We start from the raw sequence: 24685 nt of genomic DNA on the forward strand, positions 1-24685 counted from the left end.
TTACGATGTCGAGTCGCTGGCAGTCGCCGTGACGCACGCTAACATACCTGCTCCTTACTTTCTGATTTTCTTTATTACTCTGACGTCTTATTATGATTCAGATATGTCGTGCTGAGGACGGAGAATCATTCCAGGTGTGTGTGTTACAGACCGACCTTAAGTTATAGTTGCGACTGGGCCTCCATGCTAACGCCTCACCAGGTCAACGCCACGCTTCGGGATATCGAAAGGTGAGCAAGTGTGTGCTTCGACTGCATACAACGTTTTCAAGTTATTGTCATTCCGTTTACCCGGTGAAGGAGGGGAAGTTTAGAGTTATTTCTGCAACAGGAGACAGGAGTGGATCAGGATGCTATCCTTGCATACCTCTCGGACGGCACGCGCCTACGGACCGACAACGTTCGTGAATTGGTCGGTGCTCATGATCAGGTGCGTTGCTACCTCCTCACATAATGTTGCGAAGTCCACGTTCATCTCTGAGGACTAGACCATATACGTATTCAACAAGTATTATCTCGATATCGACCTACAAGACGTCCTAAAGGAACTTCGGGTCGAGTCACCATTGCTGATCCCAATCGAAGGTGAGTCTGTTACATCACTCTGCTCATAACACCAGTAACAAGGGCCCGATTGTATTTCTAGAAATTCTCTCAGCAACGCCACCCTATAAACCCTCTCAGCTCGCCGCTTCATACCTTCGCAGTGCACAAGTCTTCCTTGAGCACGTCAATCGCATGCTTGCAACGCTCCACAAGCAGCATCAAGCCACAAAAATTGCTTTTAGCAGTCTTGAATTGAATGTACTTAGCATCACGGACGCTTTCGACGGGATTGTGGCGGCCACAGGTCATGACCTAGAAAGGCAGGCAGCCTCACTCGCAAGCGTTGATGCGGACCTCGAGCTCATTGGACGGGTGGAGGTACATATTGAGTTCATGTCCTCTGGGTTCAGGAAGGCAATCGAAAACGGAGAGAAGCGGCGCACGTTAGGTGATTACGTATCGAATGCTAAGATGAAGCAGGTTGCCGAGACGTGCGCTCGAACGCATGGTAGGTCTCGTTCTTCTGTAGTGCCGTTTCGATGAGCTCTGGTGGACGTTTACGCATATGGGCTTCCACCAGATGACCTGCGTTTGCAGTTCTCAGAAGCAGAGAAACTAGTGACGAGGTTAAAAACTGGAACGGATTCTGTACGTGCGATTGTGATGAACGTGAAGTGGGTGATTTCTGGTTGGTCCTGCATGGTTTCCTAAATTATATCAGGATCATCGAGGAAGCAGAGCTATCTGCTCGACGGTTCCATGACGCATACGAGAAGGTTGTTGAAGTTGCAGGTGCACTTGAGAGCCCCGCAAGTGACAGCGACACTCTATTACAAGGTATGCTATTTCTGATTCACAATAATACTTGTCACACTGAGCCCACACCAGAAATCAAACAGCTCGATAACGTTCTCAGACGACAAGTGGAAATCGTTACACAGTTCAAGGTGTGTACATTCGTACTTCTGATTGGAACAGTCGGTTTAACTATTTCAGAATGAGTATACCGAGCAATGTATAACTGCCCTTCAATGCATAAGCACGCTCAACGTCGACCTCGTTCAATTACCTACGACACTCTCGCAGTTGCAAGCTAAATTCCGAGCAAAGAACAGCTTTCCGCACATACATCGGCTTCACAACATGCTATATGCGTATGGCGCGACGGTCATTGAGATCGTTCGGCGAAAGGAGTTCTGTGGGTACTTGAGGGTTTGTACGCACGAGCGTACTAAGCAACTTAACTAGCACGATTCTTCTACCAACGCGCACAGTCGATATTGGAGGTTATGGCAAAGCTTTCGTGGGTCTTGTTGTTATCTTCATGTCTTCGACCCAGACCAAATCGTCCTTGAGCTTTTAGAACGAGCGAGAAGAAACGAAGGCAAATCTATCGGGGAGAGGTGTATGGTCAGTTGCCATTCGACACAAAGGGGATGGAAGACCCTGTTCCTACCATTGATTTTTCTCCGACTGGAGGAAAGGACCACCCATATTCATTGGAAAGGGAGGACGTAGACGGTGGGCTATAGTTCCTCAATTATGAAATGGTCTTAGGAACCTCTTACCATGCGGTCTTTCAGCGTTCTTTAAGGTGTTAGAGGACCTGGAAGCTTATGCTCGATCAAGTCCCAGTCCCGCCGTCCTCGCTTCTGTTCAGGAAGCTCGCCTAGCACTTGAGAAGCATGTACAAAAGATGGATAACTTGGAGTCGGGCTTCGACCGGATAGCGGAGCGTTCTCGTGAGTTGAGCGCATCTGCGCACTACAATACAATCACTCACGTTTCCCGCAGTGTTGTCAGCGTCGTGGCTGTCAGCATCACGGCGAAGACGTACGTCCTTCCCATGCACAAGACACTCTTGTAACTCATTGTTTATAGTCACTGAAGCTGATGAACTAGCATTTCAAGAACTTGCTCAACGTCTTCGGGAAGCTGAAGACAATAAAGAAGCACAGGAAAGAGTCGTACAGGAGGAACGCTTTTCATTCCAGACTGAGCTATCCAAACTAAGCGATGAACTCCGAGACTCCGAGGCCAATCTGCGCTCTGAACGCGAGCGGACGGACGCCCTAGAGCGCGAGCTGCATCAAGCGCGTGCGCAGATCGAGAGCGAGGCGACGGCACGACAAGTTCTGGAGCGGCGAAATGCGGAGCTAGTGCAGGACGTAGAAAGCCAGCGATACGAGCGTAGCAGGGCACTGGCGGATGCAATCGAGCAGGCGAAGGCGGCGGATATACTTCGGCAGGAGCTTGTACAGGTGCGTGCTCAGGCGGAGGAGGTGAAGGCTCTCGAAAGGAAGAACGCGGCAAAGATTGCACAGCTTTTGGAAGAACAGACAATAACCCTGCAAAATCTGGAGGCCGCACGATCGAGAGGGGAAGATTTGGAAGCCCAGATACGCGTTGCACGGGCAGAGAACGACGAAGTGAGCCGGATGCTGAAGGAATCTGATCTGGAAAAGGAGAGATTATTGCGAACTCAGGCGACAATGCACGATCGGATGTTGCGCGATCATATAGCCGAAGCTGATGGTGACCGTGCTGTTCTGGAGCACCAGTTTTCGGAACTGCGAGCGGAGCTCGAGGATATGACCAGACATTGGAAGGACGCGCAGTCTGTCGCAGACCTGGCAAATGCAGACGCCATAGGTTTGCGAGAGGAACTGCAACGCGTAGAGCACGAGCTTCGAGAGGCCAGACATGTCGAGCGTCTACTTCGCGATGACTTGATGGCGGGTCGTGTGTCGCAATCTGAATTCGAGCAGCGCCTCGAGGACGGCAGTCGGCTTGTGGCGCAGCTCCTCGACATCGCCATTGCCTTCAGGAACACTCATTGCAAGGCGTTATCGATGTTACAAACGATGGTGGTCCATCCTAGTGCAAAACAGAACCATAGCCTAGTCGAGTCTGCGTTCTCGCCACATCCGCGCAACAGCACCATTCTAGAGGAGCCATCTCCCATCGACACCTCCGATACTGCTGGCGCGGTGGAGGCGCTGAGATCGTTCGATCATGACCACTTCCTGGAAAGCGTTGCTAAGACAGGTTCTGTCATCAGGAAATGGCAGAAACAATGCAAGGAGTATAGGGAGCGTGCGAAGGGTAAAATATCCTTCCGAAATTTCACCAAGGGTGATCTTGCGTTGTTTCTCCCGACCCGAAATTCTGTCTCGAAACCGTGGGCAGCCTTTAATGGTGTGTGTCTTTCTTATTTCGACGACTAAAAGCCATTTGCGATTGTCATCATTCATCTAGTATCGTTCCCTCATTATTTTTTGCAAGCAACCGGCCATCTGGCGGAGCAGCTGAAGTCCCGTGAATGGATCGTTGCCAGGATCACACATATCACTGAACGGGTGGTAGATCCCAATGTAAGACGAACCCTAATGTGCTTGTGTCCATCTAATCATGAGCATCATCAGGATCCTAGCAGCAACCCTTACGGACTGGGGGATGGCATAAAATACTACATGCTTGAGGTTGAGGACTGGACGCAGAACGGCCAAACCATCAAACGCAAGGGCGATGCGCGCAAGGTTTCTGCTCTTTCAGATCCTGGGTCGACGTTCCGAAGATCTTCTCATTTAGTAGATCCGCCCTCCATTTTGCCGGGCCCACCTCAGGCAGAAGTTGAAGATTCGTTCAGCGCTACGCAACCGCCCACGTCGCGTCTCTTTCCTTCCCGTCCGCGAGCGAACTCCACCCCTTCCGCCGGCCCTTCATCACTATCTCGTCTCCTTGCACAAGCGCCACCTGAATTGCCCGAAGAATCCGTTCAAATAATAACGCCGTCGGGAGATCCGCCATTGAAAGATACTCCATCCGGTGACGAACTCTCCCACAATGAATACGCCACTGCAATTGCCACCACAACTACACCAGCCGTGCCAACTCCAATTCAGCAAGCGAACTCGGCACCACATGCTCACAGTCCACACGCGCCCACTCCTCTGCGTCCAGGTTCCCGTGCTTCCCGGGGGTCAACATCCTCTAGGTTCTCCGCAGCCAGATTGCCCACACTGGCTGCAGCGTCGACTTCACCTACAATAGTCAAGGCTGTTGCGACAACAGCACTAACTGAACATGCGTTGGAATCCTCAATAACTACATCTCATGAGACGTCATCGGTAGTAGGACCACCGTCGCCCGTGGGGTCTTTAACGGATGGAATGTCGAACTTTCTAAGTCGACGACGAACAACTTCACATCATGTACCGCGGTCTTCACCGTTAGCATCTGGATTTACGGGTGGACCGGCACAGACGGCTACGAGTACCCTGGCAAATTTTGCCAGAAACTGGGGGTTTCGGAGGAAGCGGGACAATCCTGCACCCCAGCCTGTTTCTGAAACGAGCACTGGACAAGGGGTCGGTGAATATCAGTGTAGGGATGACGACGTTTCTGCCAGCGATTTGCTCCGGCGGTTCTAGAGAGGGGTGGTTTGGTCATATGGACAGGGGAACACCTTGGTGGGCCGGACATCGGGTTCTACTCCACCGAAGATAACCCGAACCTGTTTTCATATTCAGTGCAACTGTTTCCCAACATTGCATGTAGTTGCATGATATCTTATATACGCATCTTATCCGAGTCTATTAGTGCCATGGACACTCCATAGACTTCTACTTCAGTTGCATGCACGATTGAGTTTCCTGATTCGTGATAGACTGATGCAAGGGTAAAACCCAGCGACCTTCAGGTGGATTCCATATGAAAAGAGCGCGAAAGCAATTGCCAGTCTAGATCAGCACTCGGCGATAACTCGGTGTTATCTAATCGCCACTGTGGGTTGTGGTGGAGACATTTCGAGTTGTTCCAAGGTGGTATTCGATTCATTATGTGTTAACTGCCACTTGAATCAGGGCGCGGAGACGAGGAAACGAAACATACCATTGCGTTGTCTCCACCTGACATGTGGGGGGGAACAGACATCGAAAACCATGTGCACGGATACTAAGAAATAGTACTAACAACCGGGCTCGGAAACCGAGCTTCCGCAGAGTTCATGGAGCAATGGCTTCAACTTTTCTTGTTTTGTTCGCCAGGCCCGAGAGGACCGCGAAGAGAATCGGGATGAACTATTCGTTGCTCATCGGGCGTGTGATCTCGCATTCGGGCACTCACTGAAGGTATGCTCAGAAGAATTGGCTTAACCAAGCCAATGTGATCTCGGGGCCCAGTGGAGAACCATTCAAAAAGTGATGAACGCGCAACGAAGTCTCCAGTGTCTTCGGCATATCTACGGAGAACGGATTGATAGCGAAGAACGGTCAATTCGCCTATAAATCGGCTAAACAACCGTGTAACTTGGCGTCCCATCCTCCCGGTTGTTTCTTTTCTCATTGACAGAAGTTGTAGCAAGACATGGGCGCAGGTCTTGCAGCTGCCAGTGCCGGTGCCGACCAAGATACTTCCTTTGCACGTTTCCTCAACCCCAACAGGAAGTGGCACAACAACAAGCGGTCGGTGTCGTTATTTCATTACCACCATTTTGGCGTTGTTCATTCGGCATCTTCTATAGCATCATCATCCTCCATGCCTGGATCGCTCTCCTGTGCGTTTCGTCGCCGTCCTTGTTGCAGTTACTTCAAGCTCACGCTTTTCGCAGTTTGATCACCTCTTCAACTAGCGGTTATGATGGTAGTATGATGAATGGTCTCCAGTCTCTGCAACAATGGCAGGATGACTTTAACCACCCGTCAATGGGAAGACTGGGTCTTCTCAATGCCATCCAGGTGAACAAATTCGCTGCCAGTCGTCCACGGTTATTTTTCACCCCCAGCATCAGAATATTGGCGCATTGGCAGGTTATCCTTTCGCCCCTTACCTCTCTGATGGTATAGGCCGCCGCAAGACGGTCTTTTTTGGTGCAGCCATCATGCTTGTTGCCACAGCGTTGCAAACCGCTTCTCAGTCAGTTGGCATGTTTATCGGCGCTCGGTTCGTGATTGGCTTTGGGTTGACCTTTGCTGGTGAGACCCTTGCCACATTATGGAAAATACTGGAAATTTAAGTTGCGTGGCGTAGCTAATTCTGCGCCAATGCTTGTCACCGAACTGGCGTATCCAGAGTATCGGGCTCCTCTGACATCCTTGTTCAATTCCCTTTGGTACTCCGGCGCAATTATGTAGGTGTTTCTGTCCTAGTCCTGCGGAGTTCCCAAGAATTAATCAAAATATCTAGTGCAGCTTGGGCTACATATGGGACATTCAGGATCAACAATACGTGGGCATGGCGTCTGCCATCCTTGTTGCAGGGAGTACCTGCGGCTTTGCAGTTTTCATTGGTCCTCTTCTGCCCAGAGTCTCCTCGTTGGTTAGTTAGTAAGGGTAGAGATGCCGAGGCACTCCGTACCTTGGCTTACTACCATGCCGATGGTGACGAGTACGTATTTTCTGCACCCATATGGAATACGAACCTAAAGTCCGGAGAAGGCAGGATCCTCTCGTTCAGCACGAATTCCAAGAAATCAAGGCTGCCATCGAATTTGATCGTAACGGTATGTTGTACGTGGTCGCCGAGTTCTAATATGCAGACATGGGTTTATTACAGTTGCTGCCAACGTCGGTTGGAGGTCTCTCATTGCCACCCGGGGAAATCTCAAGCGCATGCGAATCATCGTCGCGCTCGCCTTCTTTTCACAGTGGTCTGGAAACGGTATCATTTCGTACTACCTGAACGAGGTTTTCACTCAAATCGGCATCACGGATTCGGGCACTCAGTTGCTCATCAACGGTGTCCTGCAAATTTGGAATCTGTTCTGGGCTGTCCTCGCTGCCTTCATGGTTGATAGACTCGGGCGTCGATTCCTTTTCTTGTCCTCTGCCGCTTTGATGACCTTTTTCTACACCGCGCAAACCATTTGCTTTGCGGAATATACTAAGCATGGAGTTTCCGCCGCTGGTCAAGCCGTCGTCGGCTTTGTATTCTTGTTCTTCGCAGCCTATGACATTGCATTTTGTCCCCTCGTTGTTTCATACACTGTCGAGATTCTTCCATTCTCTCTGCGTGCGAAGGGTTTCAATGTCTTCAATTTCGTCATTTCCGTGGCCCTCGTCTTCAACCAATATGTCAACCCCATCGCCCTTGATGCTCTTGGGTGGAAGTACTACGTAAGTTGTATTGGGTCGTCTTTTTCTTCGTTTTTTCATGTTAATCTCCCCCAAAGCTCGTTTATGTTTGTTGGTTGGCATTTGAGTTCGTGTTCTTGTGGGCCTTCCTAGTGGAAACCAAAAACAGAACATTGGAGGAGACCGCAGCCATTTTCGATGGTGAAAGTGCACTTGAGAAGATAACACACGGAGAGACAGCCCAAGAAACCCCCGATATTTATGAGAAATCAGTGCAGAAGGCGTAAAGTGTATTGCTGCGTACCTCACACCTTCCTTTAATTATTTCCTTGTCTCATGAATTTTCTTGTGTATGTTATTCGGTTTAATCCTATAAGCTTGCACGCGCCCACACGTGACAATACCAGTGCGAGGAAACGGACGTCAAATCAAACCATGTGCATGGATTCTAACAAGCAGTACTGATCAGAAAGTGAGCTTCCGCGGAGTTCACGGAGGAATGTAACCCAATGGTTACGACTTGTCTTCTTTTGTTCACTGGGCCTAGGAGGGTTATGAGGAGGGTTGGGATGGACTATCCGTTACCCATTGTGCGCGTGATCTTCCATTCGCTTAAGGTACGCTCAGAATAATCAGTTTAACCGGACCGATGTGACCCTGGCGTCTACGGGAGAACCATTTTAAAAAGTGATGACCACCCAGCAAAGCTTCCAGCTTCGTATACATATCCACGGAGAACTTGATAGCGAAGAACCCCATTCGTGTTCTGGGGAGGGTTTAAACTGCTAACGGCCATTCCGCCCATACCAAGTCCAATCGTCTGCTTGCTCGCTGCATCGCATCGCGAACCCCCAACTGCTTCTTTTCTCATTGACCGAAGTTACAGCAAGACACTGAGCGCAGGACCTGCTGCCGCCGATGCTGTCCAAGAAACTTCCTTCGCACGTTTCCTCAATCCCGACAGGAAGTGGTACAACAACAAACGGTTGGTGTCATGATTCCAACACCACCCTCTTAACGTTATTTATCTGGCGTCTTTTACAGCATTATCTCCCTCAATGCTTGGATAGTTCTCCTGTACGTTCCGTCGACATCCCTATTACTGTCATTTCTAACTCACGATTCCGCAGTCTGATCACCTCTTCAACTAACGGTTATGATGGTAGCATGATGAATGGTCTCCAGTCTCTGCAGCAATAGCAGGATGACTTTAACCACCCGTCAAATGGGAAGACTGGGCCTTCTCAATGTCATCCAGGTGAGCAAAATCGCTTTCACTTGTCTGTGGTTATTCCTCAACGCTGGCATCAGAATATTGGCGCATTGGCAGGCTATCCTTTCGCCCCTTACCTCTCTGATGGTCTCGGGCGCCGTAAGACGGTTTTCCTTGGCGCAACCATCATGCTTGTTGCCACAGTGTTGCAAACCGCTTCTCAGTCAGTTGGCATGTTTATCGGCGCTCGGTTCTTGATTGGCTTTGGTTTGACCTTTGCTGGTGGGACTCTTGCAATATTATACAAAATACCAGAAGCTTAAGTTACCTGCAATAGCTAATGCTGCGCCTATGCTTGTCACCGAACTGGCGTATCCAGAGTACCGAGCTCCTCTGACATCATTGTATAACTCCCTTTGGTACTCCGGCGCCATTGTGTGTGTATTTTTGTCTTGGTCCTGTAGAGTTCCCCAACATTGACGAAAATATCTAGCGCAGCTTGGGCTACATATGGGACATTCAGGATCAGCAATACGTGGGCATGGCGCTTGCCATCCTTGCTGCAGGGAGTACCTGCGGCTTTGCAGTTTTCATTGGTCCTCTTCTGCCCAGAGTCTCCTCGTTGGTTAGTTAGCAAGGGTAGAGATGCCGAGGCACTCCGTACCTTGGCTTACTACCATGCCGACGGTGACGAGTACGTATTTTCTGCACTCTTATGGGATATGAACCTCAAGTCCGGAGAAGACAAGATCCCCTCATTCAGCACGAATTCCGTGAAATTAAGGCTGCCATCGAATTTGATCGTAGCGGTATGTTGTAAGTGGTCACCGAATTCCAATATGCAGACATGGGTTTACTGCAGTTGCTGCCAACGTCGGTTGGAGGTCTCTCATTGTCACCCGGGGAAATCTTAAGCGCATGCGAATCATTATCGCTCTCGCTTTCTTTTCAACGTGGTCTGGGAACGGTCTCATTTCGTACTACCTGAACGAGGTCTTCACTCAAATTGGCATCACAGGCTCTAGCACTCAGTTGCTCATCAACGGTGTCCTGCAAATTTGGAATCTGTTCTGGGCTGTCCTTGCTGCCTTCATCTCGGGCGTCGATTCCTTTTCTTGTCCTCTGCCGCTTTGATGACCTTGTTCTACACCGCGCAAGCCATTTGCTTCGTGGACTATACCAAGCACAGAGTGGCCGCCGCCGGCCATGCCGTTGTTGGCTTTGTCTTCCTGTTCTTCGCAGCCTATGACATTGCATTTACTCCCCTCATCATCTCATACACAATTGACTATCTAGTGAAACCACAGCCAAGGGAATGGGCTTGGCAGAATCAGTGGGGAAAGAAGACCCTATTGTGCAGAGGAATGGGAGAAACGAAGAGCAATAGACATGAACACTTGCCTTGTGTTAGAATGGTAGTAGATTTAAATATAAGCAACTTGTAGTTGAGGGGCTCAGTTGTTGAATAGACAAGTGAAGAATTGAATGTGGAATTTGGTTGGTTATTGGGGTAGAAATCCCTGAGTTTATATACATGAGTAGGTACACATGGACCAGTAATGTAAAAGGAAACTACTACTCAGTATAGTAAAGAATAGCATGGAAGGTCATGGAATATGACATATAATATGATGTCATAATGACATCATTGTGGAGCTGATTGATAAGAAATGTCATGTGATGAACAACGTGTTGATACACGTGTAAGTCTAGTTCAATCTAGACATTGGAACTATTAAGATATTTCCAACACTCCCCCTCACTCTAAAAGGGTAAAGTAACAAGACCCATTGACAAGCGATTAGTTTCGAATTTCTGCCACATTAAGGATTTTGTAAGACTGTCTGCTTTTTGTTTGTCAGTTTGAACGTATTCAATACTGAACAAACCATCTTGAACACATTCACAAACAAAGTGCCATTGGACATCAATATGTTTAGATCAACTGTCCAATACAGGATTCTCTGCTATGAAGCGAGCTCCCATATTATTGCAGTATAAAATAGTTTTCTCAGTCTTCAATTTGAGTTCATCAAATAGCATAGAGAGCCATTTGATTTGATGTGCAGCATCACATAAAGCCATATATTCGGCTTCAGTGGAGGAAAGTGCGATAGTCTTCTGTTTCCATGATCACCAAGAAATAAGAGAATTGCCAAGATACATGGCATAACTGGTGGTAGAATGACGTGTGTCTTTATTTGCAGCCCAATCAGAATCTGCAAAGCCATAGATTCGAGATTTGAGTCCCAAATAGTATAAAGCCAATTTTGGTGTTGATGCAATATAGCGAACTATATGCAAGGCTTTATTTTTGTGATCTTTGGTAGGATTTGCCATATATTGAGACATGTGAATAACCACAAAGGCAATATCGGGACGAGTACCAAGAGCCATATAGAGTAATGACCCTATGATTGATTGGTACTGTGACTGAAGAGAAGATGTGGCTTGATAATCTGATGGTGCTTTTTCCAGTTGATATCCCGAGGGTAATGGAGTGTGAACATTTTGAGCAGTCTCCATATTAAACCATTTGATAACCTTTTTGACATAAGGTATCTGGTCAAGATAAATTTCTTTCTTCGACCTATCTTGATGAATTTGAATGCCAAGATATTCCTTGACTTCACCAAGATCTCGGGATTCCCATTTCTTCATGAATTGTTCTTTCTTGGCTTTAAGAAGACATTTGTCCGATCCTAGAAAGAGTCCATCATCGACATAGACAAGGAAAATGACAATTCCAGCTTTGGATATATGGATGTAAATCCCAGCATCCACTTTAGATCAAATATAGCCCATTTGAAGTAAAGATTGATGAAGGGCTTTATTCCATGCCAACACAGCTTGCTTTAAGCCATATAAGGCTCTAAGCAACTGATAAACCTTGTGTTCTTGACCTGAAACTTTGAAACCTTCTGGTTGCTCCATATATATTTCGTCATCTAGATTGCCATATAAGAAGGCAGTTTTGACATCCAGGGCTTCTGTGTCCCAATTCTTTTGGGCAGCGAATGCAAGTAGAATTCAAACTGTTTCGAATCGAGCCACTGGAGAGAAGGTGTCTTCAAAGTCGGTACCGAATTCTTGTGTAAAGCCTTTTGCCACAAGACGAGCTTTATAATGACCATCGCTTTTGATAGCAAAAACCCATCGACACTTAACAGGTTTCTGATCTCTAGGAGGATCCACCAAAGTCCAAACTTGTCTTTCTTCAATAGACTTTAATTTGTCTTTCATTGTGTTGAACCACTTCTTTTGCAAATTGGGAGATAATTTAAGCACATCTTTATAATGTTCTGGTGACTCTTTGATTCGGGCAGCCAATGCAAACTCGAAAGGATGCATTTCCAATTGTTGATCTGGCATGCCTTTTGGAGAAGTAGGAGTATCCAGAATAGGAGTAAGTGGAGATCCAGGAGATGTAGGAGTAGTTCCTTGTGGATGTTCAGTCCACTGACGAGGAACTTCAGGAAGAATCATTGCAGGAGGTAACCTTGGAGAAGGAGGTCTGTTCTCTTCTGCATATCTCCAATAATCTTCTCTGGAATTGCAAGCATGTTGCTCAGCATTACGAATCCACTGTTGTGCTTGATCCCGATTTTGTTGGATATCTTGTTCAATTTGAACTGGAGGTCTATCTCCATAGATGTTTCCTGGACGAGATACAGGTATAAAACAACGTTTAGGACGAGGTTCTCTGTCATCGGCAGGTGGTTGAGCTCTGCAAACATTATGCAAGTCGCCTTGAATAAATTCAGGTTGATGAGGATGCCTAAGATGACAAGGGTCAACTGGTGGTGCAGCAGCAGGTGCTCTTCTTTGTTGTTGAGCTCTAGGCTGGTCCACAGCTCTCTGCTGTGGGTTTTGTGGTTGTGGTGGATTTAATGGACAAGGTGGTTGCCGGTGATGAGGCGGCGGTTGGATCTGATCAGGATCCGGAAGGGAATGTAGGCTTTCAGAGTCGGATGTAGATGATTCATGGTCGTCATTGGTATTGGGGTCAAAGGTTTCGGATTTTGTAGAACCAGAGCAAAAAGGAAAAGAATCTTCTATAAATTTTGCAGTGCAAGAAAGAATAATCTTTTGTCCATGTAGGAACTGATATCCTTTAGTATTAGGCTCGTAGCCTAAAAATACCATTTCAACTGCATGAGGTTCCAACTTGTCTTTGCATTGTTCTTTGGGAACCCATACAAAGGCTTTGCAGCCAAAGGTGCGAAAATAGGTAATGTCCGGGACTTTTCCTAAGAAGAGTTCAACTGGAGTCTTGAAAACAATCCTTTTAAGAGGAGTTCTATTGTACACATGAAGTGCACAATCGAAAGCAAAGTTCCAAAAGTGTTTTGGAATACATGCATGGTGTCGAATAGTACCAGCTTTTTCCTGTATGGTCTGGTTGAATCGTTCTGCACAACCATTTTGTTGTGGTTGGTCGGCAATTGACAATTGATGAGTAATTCTGCATGAAGAAAGGAGTGCTTTGAAAGTGGTACCCATGAATTCTCCCCCGCAATCCGAACGGAGTGCAAGAAGATGATGTCCAGTAGTATTTTGCATAGACACCATCCAATTGGCAAAAGCAGTATAGGTGTTGGATTTGTTGTGAAGATAGAGACAAAACCCATAAGATGAATAATCATCCAAGAGGGTAAGAATGTATTTGGACTGAAAGTAAGATTCAACAGGTAATTCAAGAAGGTCAGCATGGACCAACTCGAGAGGTTGAGTTGCACGTTTCCAAGAAGGTTTAAAAGCTTCGGAAGACAACTTGCCTTGTGCGCAACCTTTACAAGGAGTAGTCTCCCCCTGTATTTGTATTTCTTGTTTAAGACCTAATCTGCAAATGTGTCGGAGAACTGCCTGAGCAGGGTGACACATGCGATTATGCCAGACAGATTCTTGTGATTCCTTGACCAAAGGGCAAAGGACCCCATATGCAGTGGTAGGTGGAAGCGGTACGCCCACAAACCAATGAAGAGGTGAAGTCGGAGAAGCTACTTTCACTTCAAGGACAATCCGGCCATTTGGTGCTCTGATAGTCTCGCCAGTGAGTGTCGCTGTGCTCCTATACCCATTATTTAGGAGCGCATTTCGTGAACATAGTCTCTTTGAAAACAAAGGACTGTATACGACATTATGCAGTGGTAGGTTACTGCCATTTTCCAGGTGAATAACCACTGTTCCTTGACCGAGAAGTTGAACCTTTTTTGAGCCAGCAGTAGAGGCCAAAGGTGGATTTTTAAATTCTTGATAAGTCAAGAAATCAGTTTTAAATGGAGTCACATGATGTGATGCTCCAGAATCCAACATCCATAAAGACTCACCCTTTGGTAGGTTCTTTTTTAGATTTGTATATGACAGTGGTACACCCAATGGGTAACAGTCATAAGAATCGAAGGCATGACCATCGAACTGCATAGGTAAATTCCCAGATGCAGATTTGTTGGGATCATACTTGATGTCTGGATTATGCTTTACATGAAAAGGTTTACATACAGGTTTTTCTGGCACAGATTCATGAAATTGAGATAAGGACATTGGGCGATTCTTCTTTTTAGAAGATTTTATAAGTACGGATTTTCGGAGAGATTCTCCATCTCTACTATTCTGTCCTCGAAGTCGAGGGGAAGAGAGATTAAAAGTCCATTTGTTCAGCGGAGCTGAATTGCCATTATCCTCAACATTCCTGTTCTCCACCATGTCCTTGCCAGCCAAAATGGAATTTCCCATTCGTACTGAGGGTTCGAAGGAACCACTCTGACGTGTCCCATCCTGCTCAGCAGGGGGAAGGGAAATCTTCCTCGGATGAGAGTCCGAGTACTTCCATTGCTTCGGTTCCTGAAGGGAAACCTCCAGCAGGTTGCAAGAGTTGGCTGCTCGGCAACAAATAGAACATGTACATGTGGAATCAGAACTAGGAAGTCAAACACAAATCTTGACTGACTCAACTTGATCCAGTTGGAAATTTTGGATTTCCTCCAGATACCAAGGAGCAAGATTTCCTGTAGTGGCATCTACTGGATAATTGGGGGAATCCCCAACTGTTTCCATCGCCATAGTAAGATCTTGGTGGGAAAGATCAGGATCATACATCTCGGTATCAGTTATGATATGTGATCCAAGGTATGTTTCAAGGTTACTAGAATAAACTCTTTCAACCAGAGTTGGATCTGGGAGAGAATATTCTGGAGACAGTTTGCAGGAAGGAACATTTATAGCGGTGATATCAAATTCACCAGCAGCATTCTCAAATTGATCTTGATCTGGGAAAACATCCCAAGATCTAGAGTTTGGATTGTAGGAACCTTCAGGAAGTTCCTCGATATAGGCAGCGTCAATAGCTTCCATGCCTTCTATTTTGAGATTATTGGCTCAGGCTTTGCCCTTGCCATGATGCCTGTTCTGGCCTCAGCCACGAGAACCAGAACCTTGCTGCTGTTGTTGTTGGCCATAGGGAGTATAACCTCCACGTCCATGGCCATGTCCTCCACAACCTCTTCTGCGACCTCCACAGTAACCACAAAAGGATCCTGATCCAGATCCAGATTGATGATCAGATGTATTATGACCTCCTCTGCAAATTTGGCAAAGAGGTGGTTTATTCATCTGTGCCAGAAGAGAGTTTGATTCTTGTTTAATCTGAGTTGAAGAAGACCCAGTCTTTTTGGTTTGAGGAAGCATAGATTTGCCCGATTTGTGGGCCCAGACTTCTTTCATACAAGGTATGACGGTATTGGGAGTAAGTTGTGCGGCAGCAATAGATGATAGAATATTGACGGGTGCCTGTTCCCAGGCTTGAGTCATAGAATGGACCAGGATGAGCGCTTTCATTTTATCGTTAAGGGTAATACCCTGAGTGCTAATGGCAGCAAGGAGCATATTGATCTCCGCTATTTTAGCCATTATGTCATCCTTGGGTTTAATTTGAATATGGATAAGGTGTTGAAATTCCATAAAAGTCATCATCGCTGAAGGAGTTCCGTATGAGTTATTTAAGGCAATCCATTTTTCATTGGAAGTTGCCAACCCATCAATGGACATAGCGATCATCAGATCACAATAGAGTGTAAGAATGCCTTGGGCACGTGCATCAGAGGTGTCCCAGGCAGCAATATCTGCAGCAGCAGCGCCAGCTCCAGGTCTTGCAATTGTTCTGCTGACAATTCCCATAATACCAAGAGTTTGCATATAAGCCTTCATTAGAACCAACCAAGAGGCATAGTTCAAGCTGTTAAGCTTGGGGATCTGCTTTGAAAGACCTTCGGACATCTAGTGTCAAAAGTCCATAAGCAGATGTTCATATAAGAACAAGTGAGTCGGATGGATTTTAATGGATGGAGGATTTAATTCATGAATCCGATTCCTTTTTGGTCTGCAAGCAGATGCTCTAGCAGCTTGAGATGGATGTTTCCGGTGAAGTTTCGGAGTATAAGGACGAGGATTTCACCAAGGCTTATCAATAGGAGTACCTCTCTCAGTGAATCTCCATAAGGGGATGCGAGAGTTATTGTGCTCTAGACTTTCAAAGTCTAGTGGGGCGAAATAGTGGTAACTCAATAGAGGCCACTTGCAATTATGCAAAGGTTCGCCACCAGAGGTAAATCCCAAATAGGGATCAGCACAAGAGTATGGTACATTGATAGCAAAAATATGGTGAAAATGCGTATCTCGAATAAAAATTTCAAGAGCATTGTAAGACTTGTCAATAATACAAGTATTACTCCCCAAATGGTTTCGCCTGCCAGATACATACAGTACATCCATTGTACTTGGAAGAGGATAGTTTTTGACGTATGGCTCAAGCTTCATGAGCTTGGCTAAGAGCAGTAGTGCGTATTCCTCGAGGTCAGGGTTCTGCGAGATAGTCGAAATCATTTTTCTCCATGACATGTTCGAGATCACTAACAATCTCTGCTGTGCCGGGCCAGTAAGCGAATTCAGCGTTAATGGGAGAGTTACCCCATTGAAGATGCCTGTTAGAAGGCGAATATCGCAGGCTATCTCCCACATCGGCTTCATCTCTGAACCATCGTATAAACCTAAACAGACTGCTATCAAAGCAGTCTCCTCCACGTCTGCGTTCTTGGAACCATCTCGGCATGCATCTGATGTCTGTGGTCCTGTCCACCCAAACTCCTCGGAAATGGAACTCAAGATGTTGGTTCCAAGTGCAGAGAGAAGGGAGGATCCCACCAAAGCATGGGTTGTAGAGGGGGTGGACGTTGTAGTAGACATAGATGAAAGTATCATGGGTGACCGAGAATGCCAGAACAGTGTCGAGGGCAGGATCTTCATAGTATGCTGAGGGAAGATTGCAACCGTTGAAATTAGCAATTGTGTGAGGAGTCGACATATGAGAGAGTTTAGGGAAGAAATTGGTGAGGTAGCCATGAAACGCTAAATGAAGGCCGGGGTAGAAAAATGGAGATTCGAAACCAGGAAAGTGGGGCATTTGTTGCCACGCTGTTTCCATGGTATCGATAGGAACCAGGTACGTAGCCGGATTCGGCTTTTTGAAGTACACGACTGAGGAAGGTACTGCTTCTCTCCAAGTGGAACATCCCTGTACATATAACATCTCGGTATATTCTATGATCTCCTTTACTGCATACTTCTGCCACTTCACTTCATACATCCTGTCACATTGCTCAGCGATAGCGAGCTCAAGTTTTTTAGCAGTGACCAATGACATCTTTTTAGACCAATAGATTAGTTCCTGTTCTTTGAAGAACAGCCACAAACGAGTTAAAGTAAAGTGAACTCTGCGTTATCATCATGGATGACAGCGAGAACGTGCTCAGGTATGAGCAACTTGTTTATAGCTGCAACTTCCTCGGGAAGAGGAGTCAGCGCATGACGTGGAGAAGGCAGGTCAAGTGCTTCAACCTTGTCATACCATTGTGAGTCAAAGTGTGGTTCAGTGGTGAAAACCAACCAAAACCAACACAAAAGACAACAAAAGCAAGTGGTGGTGTGCCTATGTGGTACCTAGATGGTAGAACCTGTTCTTTGGGAGGGTTTCTGCGAGCTACAACACTCAAAGATGAGTGCTGAGGGTTGGGGGTGCTCCTGACAAAGAGGGAGCAAGAATGTGATAGAAAGCAATAGGGTAGACTGCTGTCAGCCTACAGAAGGATGGATGATGACTTAATTCAATGTCCTAAGCTGTACTGAGCTCAGGGAGGGCTTGGAGTGAAGTATATGGATGATAGATGATGATAAGTGAAGTAGATGATAGCTAGACCCTTAATAAAGTCTCAACTATCGAAGCTGATGAATGATTTACTGAGAGATGATAAATTGCAAGCAAGAGGGGCTCTCTGATGTCTTCTTTTTTTTTTTTTTGCTACCTAAGTACAGTGACTTATATACAGTACAGGGGCATTGCCTATGGAAAACAAGGTGCAAACACTTGGTAAGCAATTGGTAACTGATGAGTAAGGAGTGTAAGTGATGGGTAATCATCTTGGAAAGCATTGGTAAGCATTGGTAAGGATAAGTAAGCCAAAAAGCGAAGAATCAGTAAGCAAAGTCAAAAGATTGGTAAGTATTGGCAATAGGTGAGTCAAAGACAGTCAGAATGTCAAAGTATGAGTCAAGCAATGTCAGGAACTGGGAAAGTGCACTGGAATTGCATTAGGGGGAGGCTGTGCATGTCACATCTTGAAGAGATCGCTTCTAGGCCAAAGTGGGATGACAGAGAGGCAGCGCTGATCTGATGCCGATACAGTACATCCAAAAGCAGACAGGGTGAGTCAGATGTCAACAGGGGTCAAGCTTTGGGGGTCTGTGGGGTGACAGGAGCATAGGGGATTGCAACTTTCCCCCCCGAACCATCCTCTCAGTGAAGCAAATAAAAACTTCATGAATGAGGCTCTGTTGGAAGAGAGGATGAAGGGGGAGCATCTTCTGCTGTATCTTGCAACAAGGAGGCAAGATGTGCATCATACTCGTCATGGATGCGATCAGGGAGAGTGGAGAACAGTAGATTATACTGTAGCTGTCGCAATTTTGGAAGAATGATGGACAAGACTGGTATGAAGACGTTGCAGGTGGCAGGGAGGAAGGATCCATATGCTTCTTGGACCGGAGAGACTGAAACGACCACATAAGACCTTTCCAAGCAAATGACAGACCTGAGGCAACCAAAGAATGTCCTCCTGGAGGTCATACTGACAAAAAGAACACACTGTCCAAGCTGGATGGGCTGAGAGGGGGCAGATGAGGGTGGGATGTACCAGGACGCTTCAGGACGGAAGCTGGTAGGAACCCCTGGTAGATATATGTAGCCATGGTCCCTAGCAAAGGGGACAAGCGAAATGACTGATGTGGAGGCAGCCATATCAGAAGAATTAGCGAAATGAGCATCTTTTGGAGGGAGTGCTGTAGAAACGTGTGGAGTGCGCAAATCCTTTTCAATCTTGGAAGGTAGGATCGCGTGGCTGAGCACTACAAGCGAGTGTGGGAATGGTTTCGGTGTCTGCAGAATTGGTGGAGATACGTCGAAAACCGGAATGCTGTACACAGGCGCTTAAGAATTTTATTGGCGCTTAACTTGCCTCCTCCTTTTTCTTTGGCATTGACAACTTGTTCTTGTGCGAGGGATGACTGCCAACATTGCTGGCTGTCCTTCTTCGCATGAGGGCTATGGTCTTCACCTCCATTCATCAGCTACATCCATGTCCACCTCACCAAACACCTTTGGTGTGTGACACCATGGTACAGGATCTAGGTCAGTGTCGAAGTCAATATCGGGAAGATGAAAGTGGAGATAGTGTGGAGGCGGAGTAGGTGGTCGGCGAATAAGCCTTTGTAGTAAGGCCCTACGAACAACAGCGTCTTGGAGGATCTGTTGTCGTCGTCACCACCAGGCGGAGAGACCTATAAAGGAAAGCCAAAATGCAACCGAGTGGATAAAAAGCTTGTGCAGATGAATCAGATCATGACCACCATAATGAAGTAGAAGAACAGCCTGATTAAGGCCGAAAACAAGCGACATGGCGAAGACTACTACTACTGTCCCTAGCGCATCTAGGCCTACAGCATCCATCGTGATTTGCCCATCAGCAGTGATTGCTCGATGCAAATGTGTAAATAGCTAACTGCCTAGAAAGTGGGGCTCATAACCTATTGTGCAGAGGAACAGGAGAAATGAAGAGCAATAGACACGAACACTTGCCTTGTGTTAGAACAGTAGTAGATTTGAATATAAGCAACTTGTAGTTGAGGGGCTCAGTTGTCAAATAGACAAGTGAAGAATTGAATGTGGAATTTGGTTGGTTATTGGGGTAGAAATCCCCGAGTTTATATACATGAGTAGGTATGCATGGACCAGTAACGTAAAAGGAAACTACTACTCAGTATAGTAAAGAATAGCATGGAAGGTCATGGAATATGACATATAATATGATGTCATAATGACATCATTGTGGAGCTGATTGATAAGAAATGTCATGTGATGAACAATGTGTTGATACACATGTAAGTCTAGTTCAATCTAGACGTCAGAACTATTAAGATATTTCCAACAGACCCTGTTGAGCTCCATTCTCTTTGCATGCGAAGGGTTTCATTGTCTTCAGTTTCGTCCTTTCTGTGGCCCTCACCTTCAACCAGTATGTCAACCCCATCACCCTTGACACTCTTGGGTGGAAGTACTATGTAAGTTGTCAACCCTTTCTTCATTTCTCCAAGTCAATCTCCCTTAAAGCTTGTTTATCATCAGTAAATCACTTTGAGCTGTGGAGCTCTCCACAGTGCTCCATAATACACAGAGTCCCCTAGCTAGGTCCAGGCTGGACAGATGCACCCAACAACACTTTTTGCTATGGCTAGTTGCCTGTTACTATGGAATGGTCACATTGTCATGGAACTTTGTCCAGTATCTTACTTACTATGGATTGCTATGGAACTTTCATGCTTAGATATCACTGTACAAAACTGGCTAGACTGTATTCTCCTTGGGGTGTTGTCCAGTACTCCCCATCTCAATGTTTACTTTGCAAACATGTGATCACTCCACAACTAGGAACAGTTCACAGCAGGTATGACAGGAACAGGAGCATTGGCATCAATTGCATACTATGTGTAATGACAGGTACAACAGGACTAGGTATTATGAAATCAATCAAGGACTGCCTGAATGTGCTGGTACCTCTCTACATTCAAATCAACCTCTTGCAGTGCAGCCCTGATATGAGGAGTCAGCATGAGCATGTTGGCTGCCCCAGTACTTACCATCCTTCCTTTGCCCACTGAGAAAGCTGATCACACAACCTTGCACAGTGATAGGGATTATGAAGGATGTCATTCAGCACCTTCATCATGCCATGGAAAATGGAATTGTAAGCCTTGCTGGAGAATTGAGGCATCATCTTTCCTGTGCTGTTCTTCACAAATCTGTCCAACACACAATGATACTGCAAGAAAAGTTTGTGTTGCAGTGACTCAGGGTGTAAAATAACTCACTGTGGCTGTAACGAGAGCCAGACAGGAAAGGGGAACTGAATTGTTGAAGGACTCAGGATGCTTATCCATGATTTGATAGGTCCCAGTATAGTAGAATTGTATGACAGCTTCCTTGAGGGCAGGGTGAGCAAAATTCCTGGTTTTTCCCTGATAAACCAATCTGTTAGTAGTGCAGACAATGAACTGCATGAACATACATTCTTGTCAAAACTGTCTCACAGGAAAAGCGAGTTGTCAAGGAGCTTTGTGGCAGTGGTCTCTATCCATTGTACATGAACCTGTGGTGCAACATCAGAAGGAGGGATAAGGTTGAACATGGATGGCATGATTGCCAGCATAACCAACTTCAATTCTGAATGTCAGGTAGACCCCATGTAGTCCATTTAGTCACAACATATAGGTAGCCTGCATGCCAAAATGCCAACACTTATATAGACCCCACAATGGGCCCATCTAAATAGATTAGCCATGACACATGGACAGGCCTGAGGGCCTATAGTGAGAGCAACATATGTATGGGCCCATAAATGCAATTCCACAACATATGGGAGGGCCTGTGGAGGGTAAGGATGCTGCAACATATAGATGGGCCTGTGACCAAGTAAGTATGCTAATCAGTAATATCATTTACAGTGTCACAACACATAGACAGGCCCATCTAGTAAGATGCACCCATGTCACAACATAAAGACAGGCCTTTCAGCAATATCAATTACACGGTCACAACACATGGGTGGGCCTGTCAATAGCAACACATATGCCTGTTGCAACATAAAGACAGGCCCATCAGTAATATCATTTACAGTGTCACAACACATAGACAGGCCTGTCAGTAATATCAATCACACAGTCACAACACATGGATGGGCCTGTCAATAGCAACATGTATGCCTGTCACAACATAAAGACGGGCCCATCAGTAATATCATTTACAGTGTCACAACACATAGACAGGCCCATCTAGTAAGATATGCCGTCCCAACATAAGGATGGGCCCATCAGTAATATCAATTACACAGTCACAACACATGGACAGGCCCATCAATAGCAACATGTATGCCTGTTGCAACATAAAGATGGACCCATCAGTAATATCATTTACTGCATCACAGCACATAGACAGGCCCATCCAGTAAGATGCACCCCTGTCACAACATAAAGATGGGCCCATCACAACACATGGGCAGGCCCATCCATAGTAAGATGTACCTGTCGCAACATAAAGACAGGCCCTTCAATATATATCATTTACAGGGTCACAACACATGGACGCCCATCTAGTAAGATGCACCCATGTCACAACATAAAGATGGGCCAGTCAGTATTATCAATTACATTGTCACAACAGATGGATGGGCCTGTCTAGTAAGATATGCCCCTGTTGCAGCATGAGATGGGCCTGTCAGTAATATCAATTACATGGTCACAACACATGGATGGGCCTGTCAATAGTAACATGTATGCCTGTTGCAACATAAAGACAGGCCTGTCAGTAATATCATTTACAGCATCACAGCACATAGATGGGCCTGTCTAGTAAGATGCACCCCTGTCACAACATAAAGACAGGCCCATCAGTAATATCATTTATAGCATCACAACATATGGAAGGGCCCTTCAGCAGTATCATTTATGTGGTCACAACATAAGGACGGGCCCTTCAGCAGTATTATTTATATGGTCATAACGTATGGACAGGCCCTTCAGTAATGTCTTTCATATCACCATAAAACAAGGACAGGTCTGTCTAGTAAGATCCACCCCTGTTGCAACATAAGACAGGCCCAAAACCAATAGCACATATAGCATCACAACATATTGATTGGATCACAGCAAAATATTGAGGCAAGTGTCCCAACATGCTGTAATTTTCCAACAAGCTGCAAGTGGCTTGCCCACTATACAACTCTGACCTCATCTGCCCCAAGCATGAATACTATGCAAGACATGTCTAAAACCCCCCACAGATGGTGAATGGAACTAACAGACTGCATTGTGTCATACATGAAAGCCAGATTTCAAGAGGAGGTATTCAGCAGACCTTGTGCCCTTCCAGATATATTGATTCTGTTTCCAGTGTTATGTGAAGTGGATCACATATTGTCAGTAATCTCACAGGCCTATCATTACCCAAGTAAGTCCATCATAATGGTGCAATGGAAGTTTTCATCTTTCTGCAGTCAATGTCAGGAAAAATCGGGGTGGAAAAACCTGCAATGCAGAAGCTGCTGAGAGATACATGGAAGTGACTGAGCCATCCATTCTGGTGACCAACTCAAACACCATCTGCATTTGGTATTTGCTGGATGCTCTCAGCCCAAAAAGAAGGGTAAGGGAATGCAGAATCTCATATTCTACTGACTTAATGCAATGGCAGGCCAACATATGGAACCACCTTCATCTTCTGAGGGAACCACTGCAGGAGAGCATAAAGGCTTCCCCACAGGCATGGTGGATGGACAAGTCATATCTCTGCAATAATGCTGAGTTGAAAGGTGCCATCAACCTGTCACCTGCATGGTTTCAACAGGGTCATGGGGTGGGTGATCATTTCTTTCCTTGTGAATAAAGTGCTCATCTGTCTTGAAGCCCCAAAATGGCTTCCCAGAAGCCTCATGGCTGCTCAAATCCAGGACAGAAAACACTTCTACAAGGGAATGGGTCGACCAAATGTCCAACACCAATGCCCTGTTATTTGCAATCCTGCATGTCATCCATCTATGAATGTATGCAGATGGCAGGGAAGCATTGATCCACCTTGGCAAACAGGCAGAACAACAGGTGGATTCAGATATGAGCTCCATACTGCCAATATGGAGCTCCATGTATAGCAGCATGTCCATGATGGTGAATCAGGCAACTTGTTACCACAGGGATGTCAATGGATGGGATCCATGGTATGACATGCTGGTAACTGTGGGTGACTACCTGCCCTTGGACTTTGTCATTCCAATGTTGAATCTGCAGCTGTGCTACAACCCAGGGATGATCATTGCATTTTCAGGTTCAGCACTGGAGCATGGGGTGGGAGCTGTAGACGGTGACAGCATGCCTGGTGTACTACATGCATGCCAATGTACATCAGTCAGTGCATGTTCCCATGTGTCAATCACTGTGGATGGATGACCTACTACCTAGACCAGTTGCAACTGGACAACTGTTGATTTGAAGCTGCAAAATTTAATGTAAGATTTAGTAGGCAATGTGGATCTCGTATTTCATTAGGATATGCTGGTTCTTGAACTTTGGATGGGTGGTGTTGCCAAGATTTTGCAAATGGGTGGGTGCTTCAACATCATAGATTGGGCAGGTACTCAGAGCTAAAGGGTGTGCATCATAAACTGCAAAAAAAATAAACCTACTCAGGCCATCATGCAGAT

At 46.1% G+C, this 24685-nt stretch overlaps 5 protein-coding genes across 5 annotated transcripts; 4 read left to right on the forward strand and 1 right to left on the reverse strand.

Annotated features, from left to right (window-relative positions):
• The first annotated feature begins 32 nt into the window (after window positions 1-32).
• Window positions 33-1668, forward strand: F5J12DRAFT_495101 (uncharacterized protein). The gene is made up of 9 exons (XM_051739702.1): window positions 33-134; window positions 202-230; window positions 300-429; window positions 488-584; window positions 646-1053; window positions 1126-1219; window positions 1267-1382; window positions 1445-1492; window positions 1542-1668. Exons 1-8 carry the CDS (start codon window positions 93-95, stop codon window positions 1450-1452), a joined length of 924 nt encoding a protein of 307 aa, XP_051602756.1. The 5' UTR covers window positions 33-92; the 3' UTR covers window positions 1453-1492; window positions 1542-1668.
• A 4244-nt stretch (window positions 1669-5912) lies between these two features.
• On the forward strand, window positions 5913-7969 carry F5J12DRAFT_968251 (hexose transporter; the record flags this gene model as incomplete). Its single annotated transcript, XM_051750036.1, has 9 exons — window positions 5913-6010; window positions 6070-6102; window positions 6157-6283; window positions 6337-6520; window positions 6576-6675; window positions 6732-6932; window positions 6983-7047; window positions 7101-7660; window positions 7717-7969. The coding sequence occupies 9 exons, from the start codon at window positions 5913-5915 to the stop codon at window positions 7903-7905; spliced, it is 1557 nt and encodes a 518-aa protein (XP_051602757.1). The 3' UTR covers window positions 7906-7969.
• A 616-nt stretch (window positions 7970-8585) lies between these two features.
• Window positions 8586-10063, forward strand: F5J12DRAFT_495160 (general substrate transporter). The gene is made up of 8 exons (XM_051739703.1): window positions 8586-8603; window positions 8663-8695; window positions 8749-8876; window positions 8930-9113; window positions 9169-9268; window positions 9325-9525; window positions 9576-9640; window positions 9694-10063. The coding sequence occupies exons 3-8, from the start codon at window positions 8793-8795 to the stop codon at window positions 9963-9965; spliced, it is 906 nt and encodes a 301-aa protein (XP_051602758.1). The 5' UTR covers window positions 8586-8603; window positions 8663-8695; window positions 8749-8792; the 3' UTR covers window positions 9966-10063.
• A 10897-nt stretch (window positions 10064-20960) lies between these two features.
• On the reverse strand, window positions 20961-21631 carry F5J12DRAFT_968260 (uncharacterized protein; the record flags this gene model as incomplete). The annotated part of the gene is made up of 4 exons (XM_051750037.1): window positions 20961-21027; window positions 21075-21256; window positions 21306-21465; window positions 21525-21631. 4 exons carry the CDS (start codon window positions 21629-21631, stop codon window positions 20961-20963), a joined length of 516 nt encoding a protein of 171 aa, XP_051602759.1.
• A 1678-nt stretch (window positions 21632-23309) lies between these two features.
• F5J12DRAFT_780975 (uncharacterized protein) lies at window positions 23310-24606 on the forward strand (the record flags this gene model as incomplete). Its single annotated transcript, XM_051742519.1, has 7 exons — window positions 23310-23333; window positions 23424-23439; window positions 23486-23634; window positions 23683-23848; window positions 24040-24389; window positions 24444-24490; window positions 24531-24606. 7 exons carry the CDS (start codon window positions 23310-23312, stop codon window positions 24604-24606), a joined length of 828 nt encoding a protein of 275 aa, XP_051602760.1.
• Between the last annotated feature and the right edge of the window lie 79 nt (window positions 24607-24685).

This window comes from Pisolithus orientalis (assembly GCF_024613125.1).
Source record: "Pisolithus orientalis strain OTSU chromosome Unknown F5J12scaffold_6, whole genome shotgun sequence".
Classification (NCBI taxonomy): Eukaryota; Fungi; Basidiomycota; class Agaricomycetes; order Boletales; family Pisolithaceae; genus Pisolithus; species Pisolithus orientalis.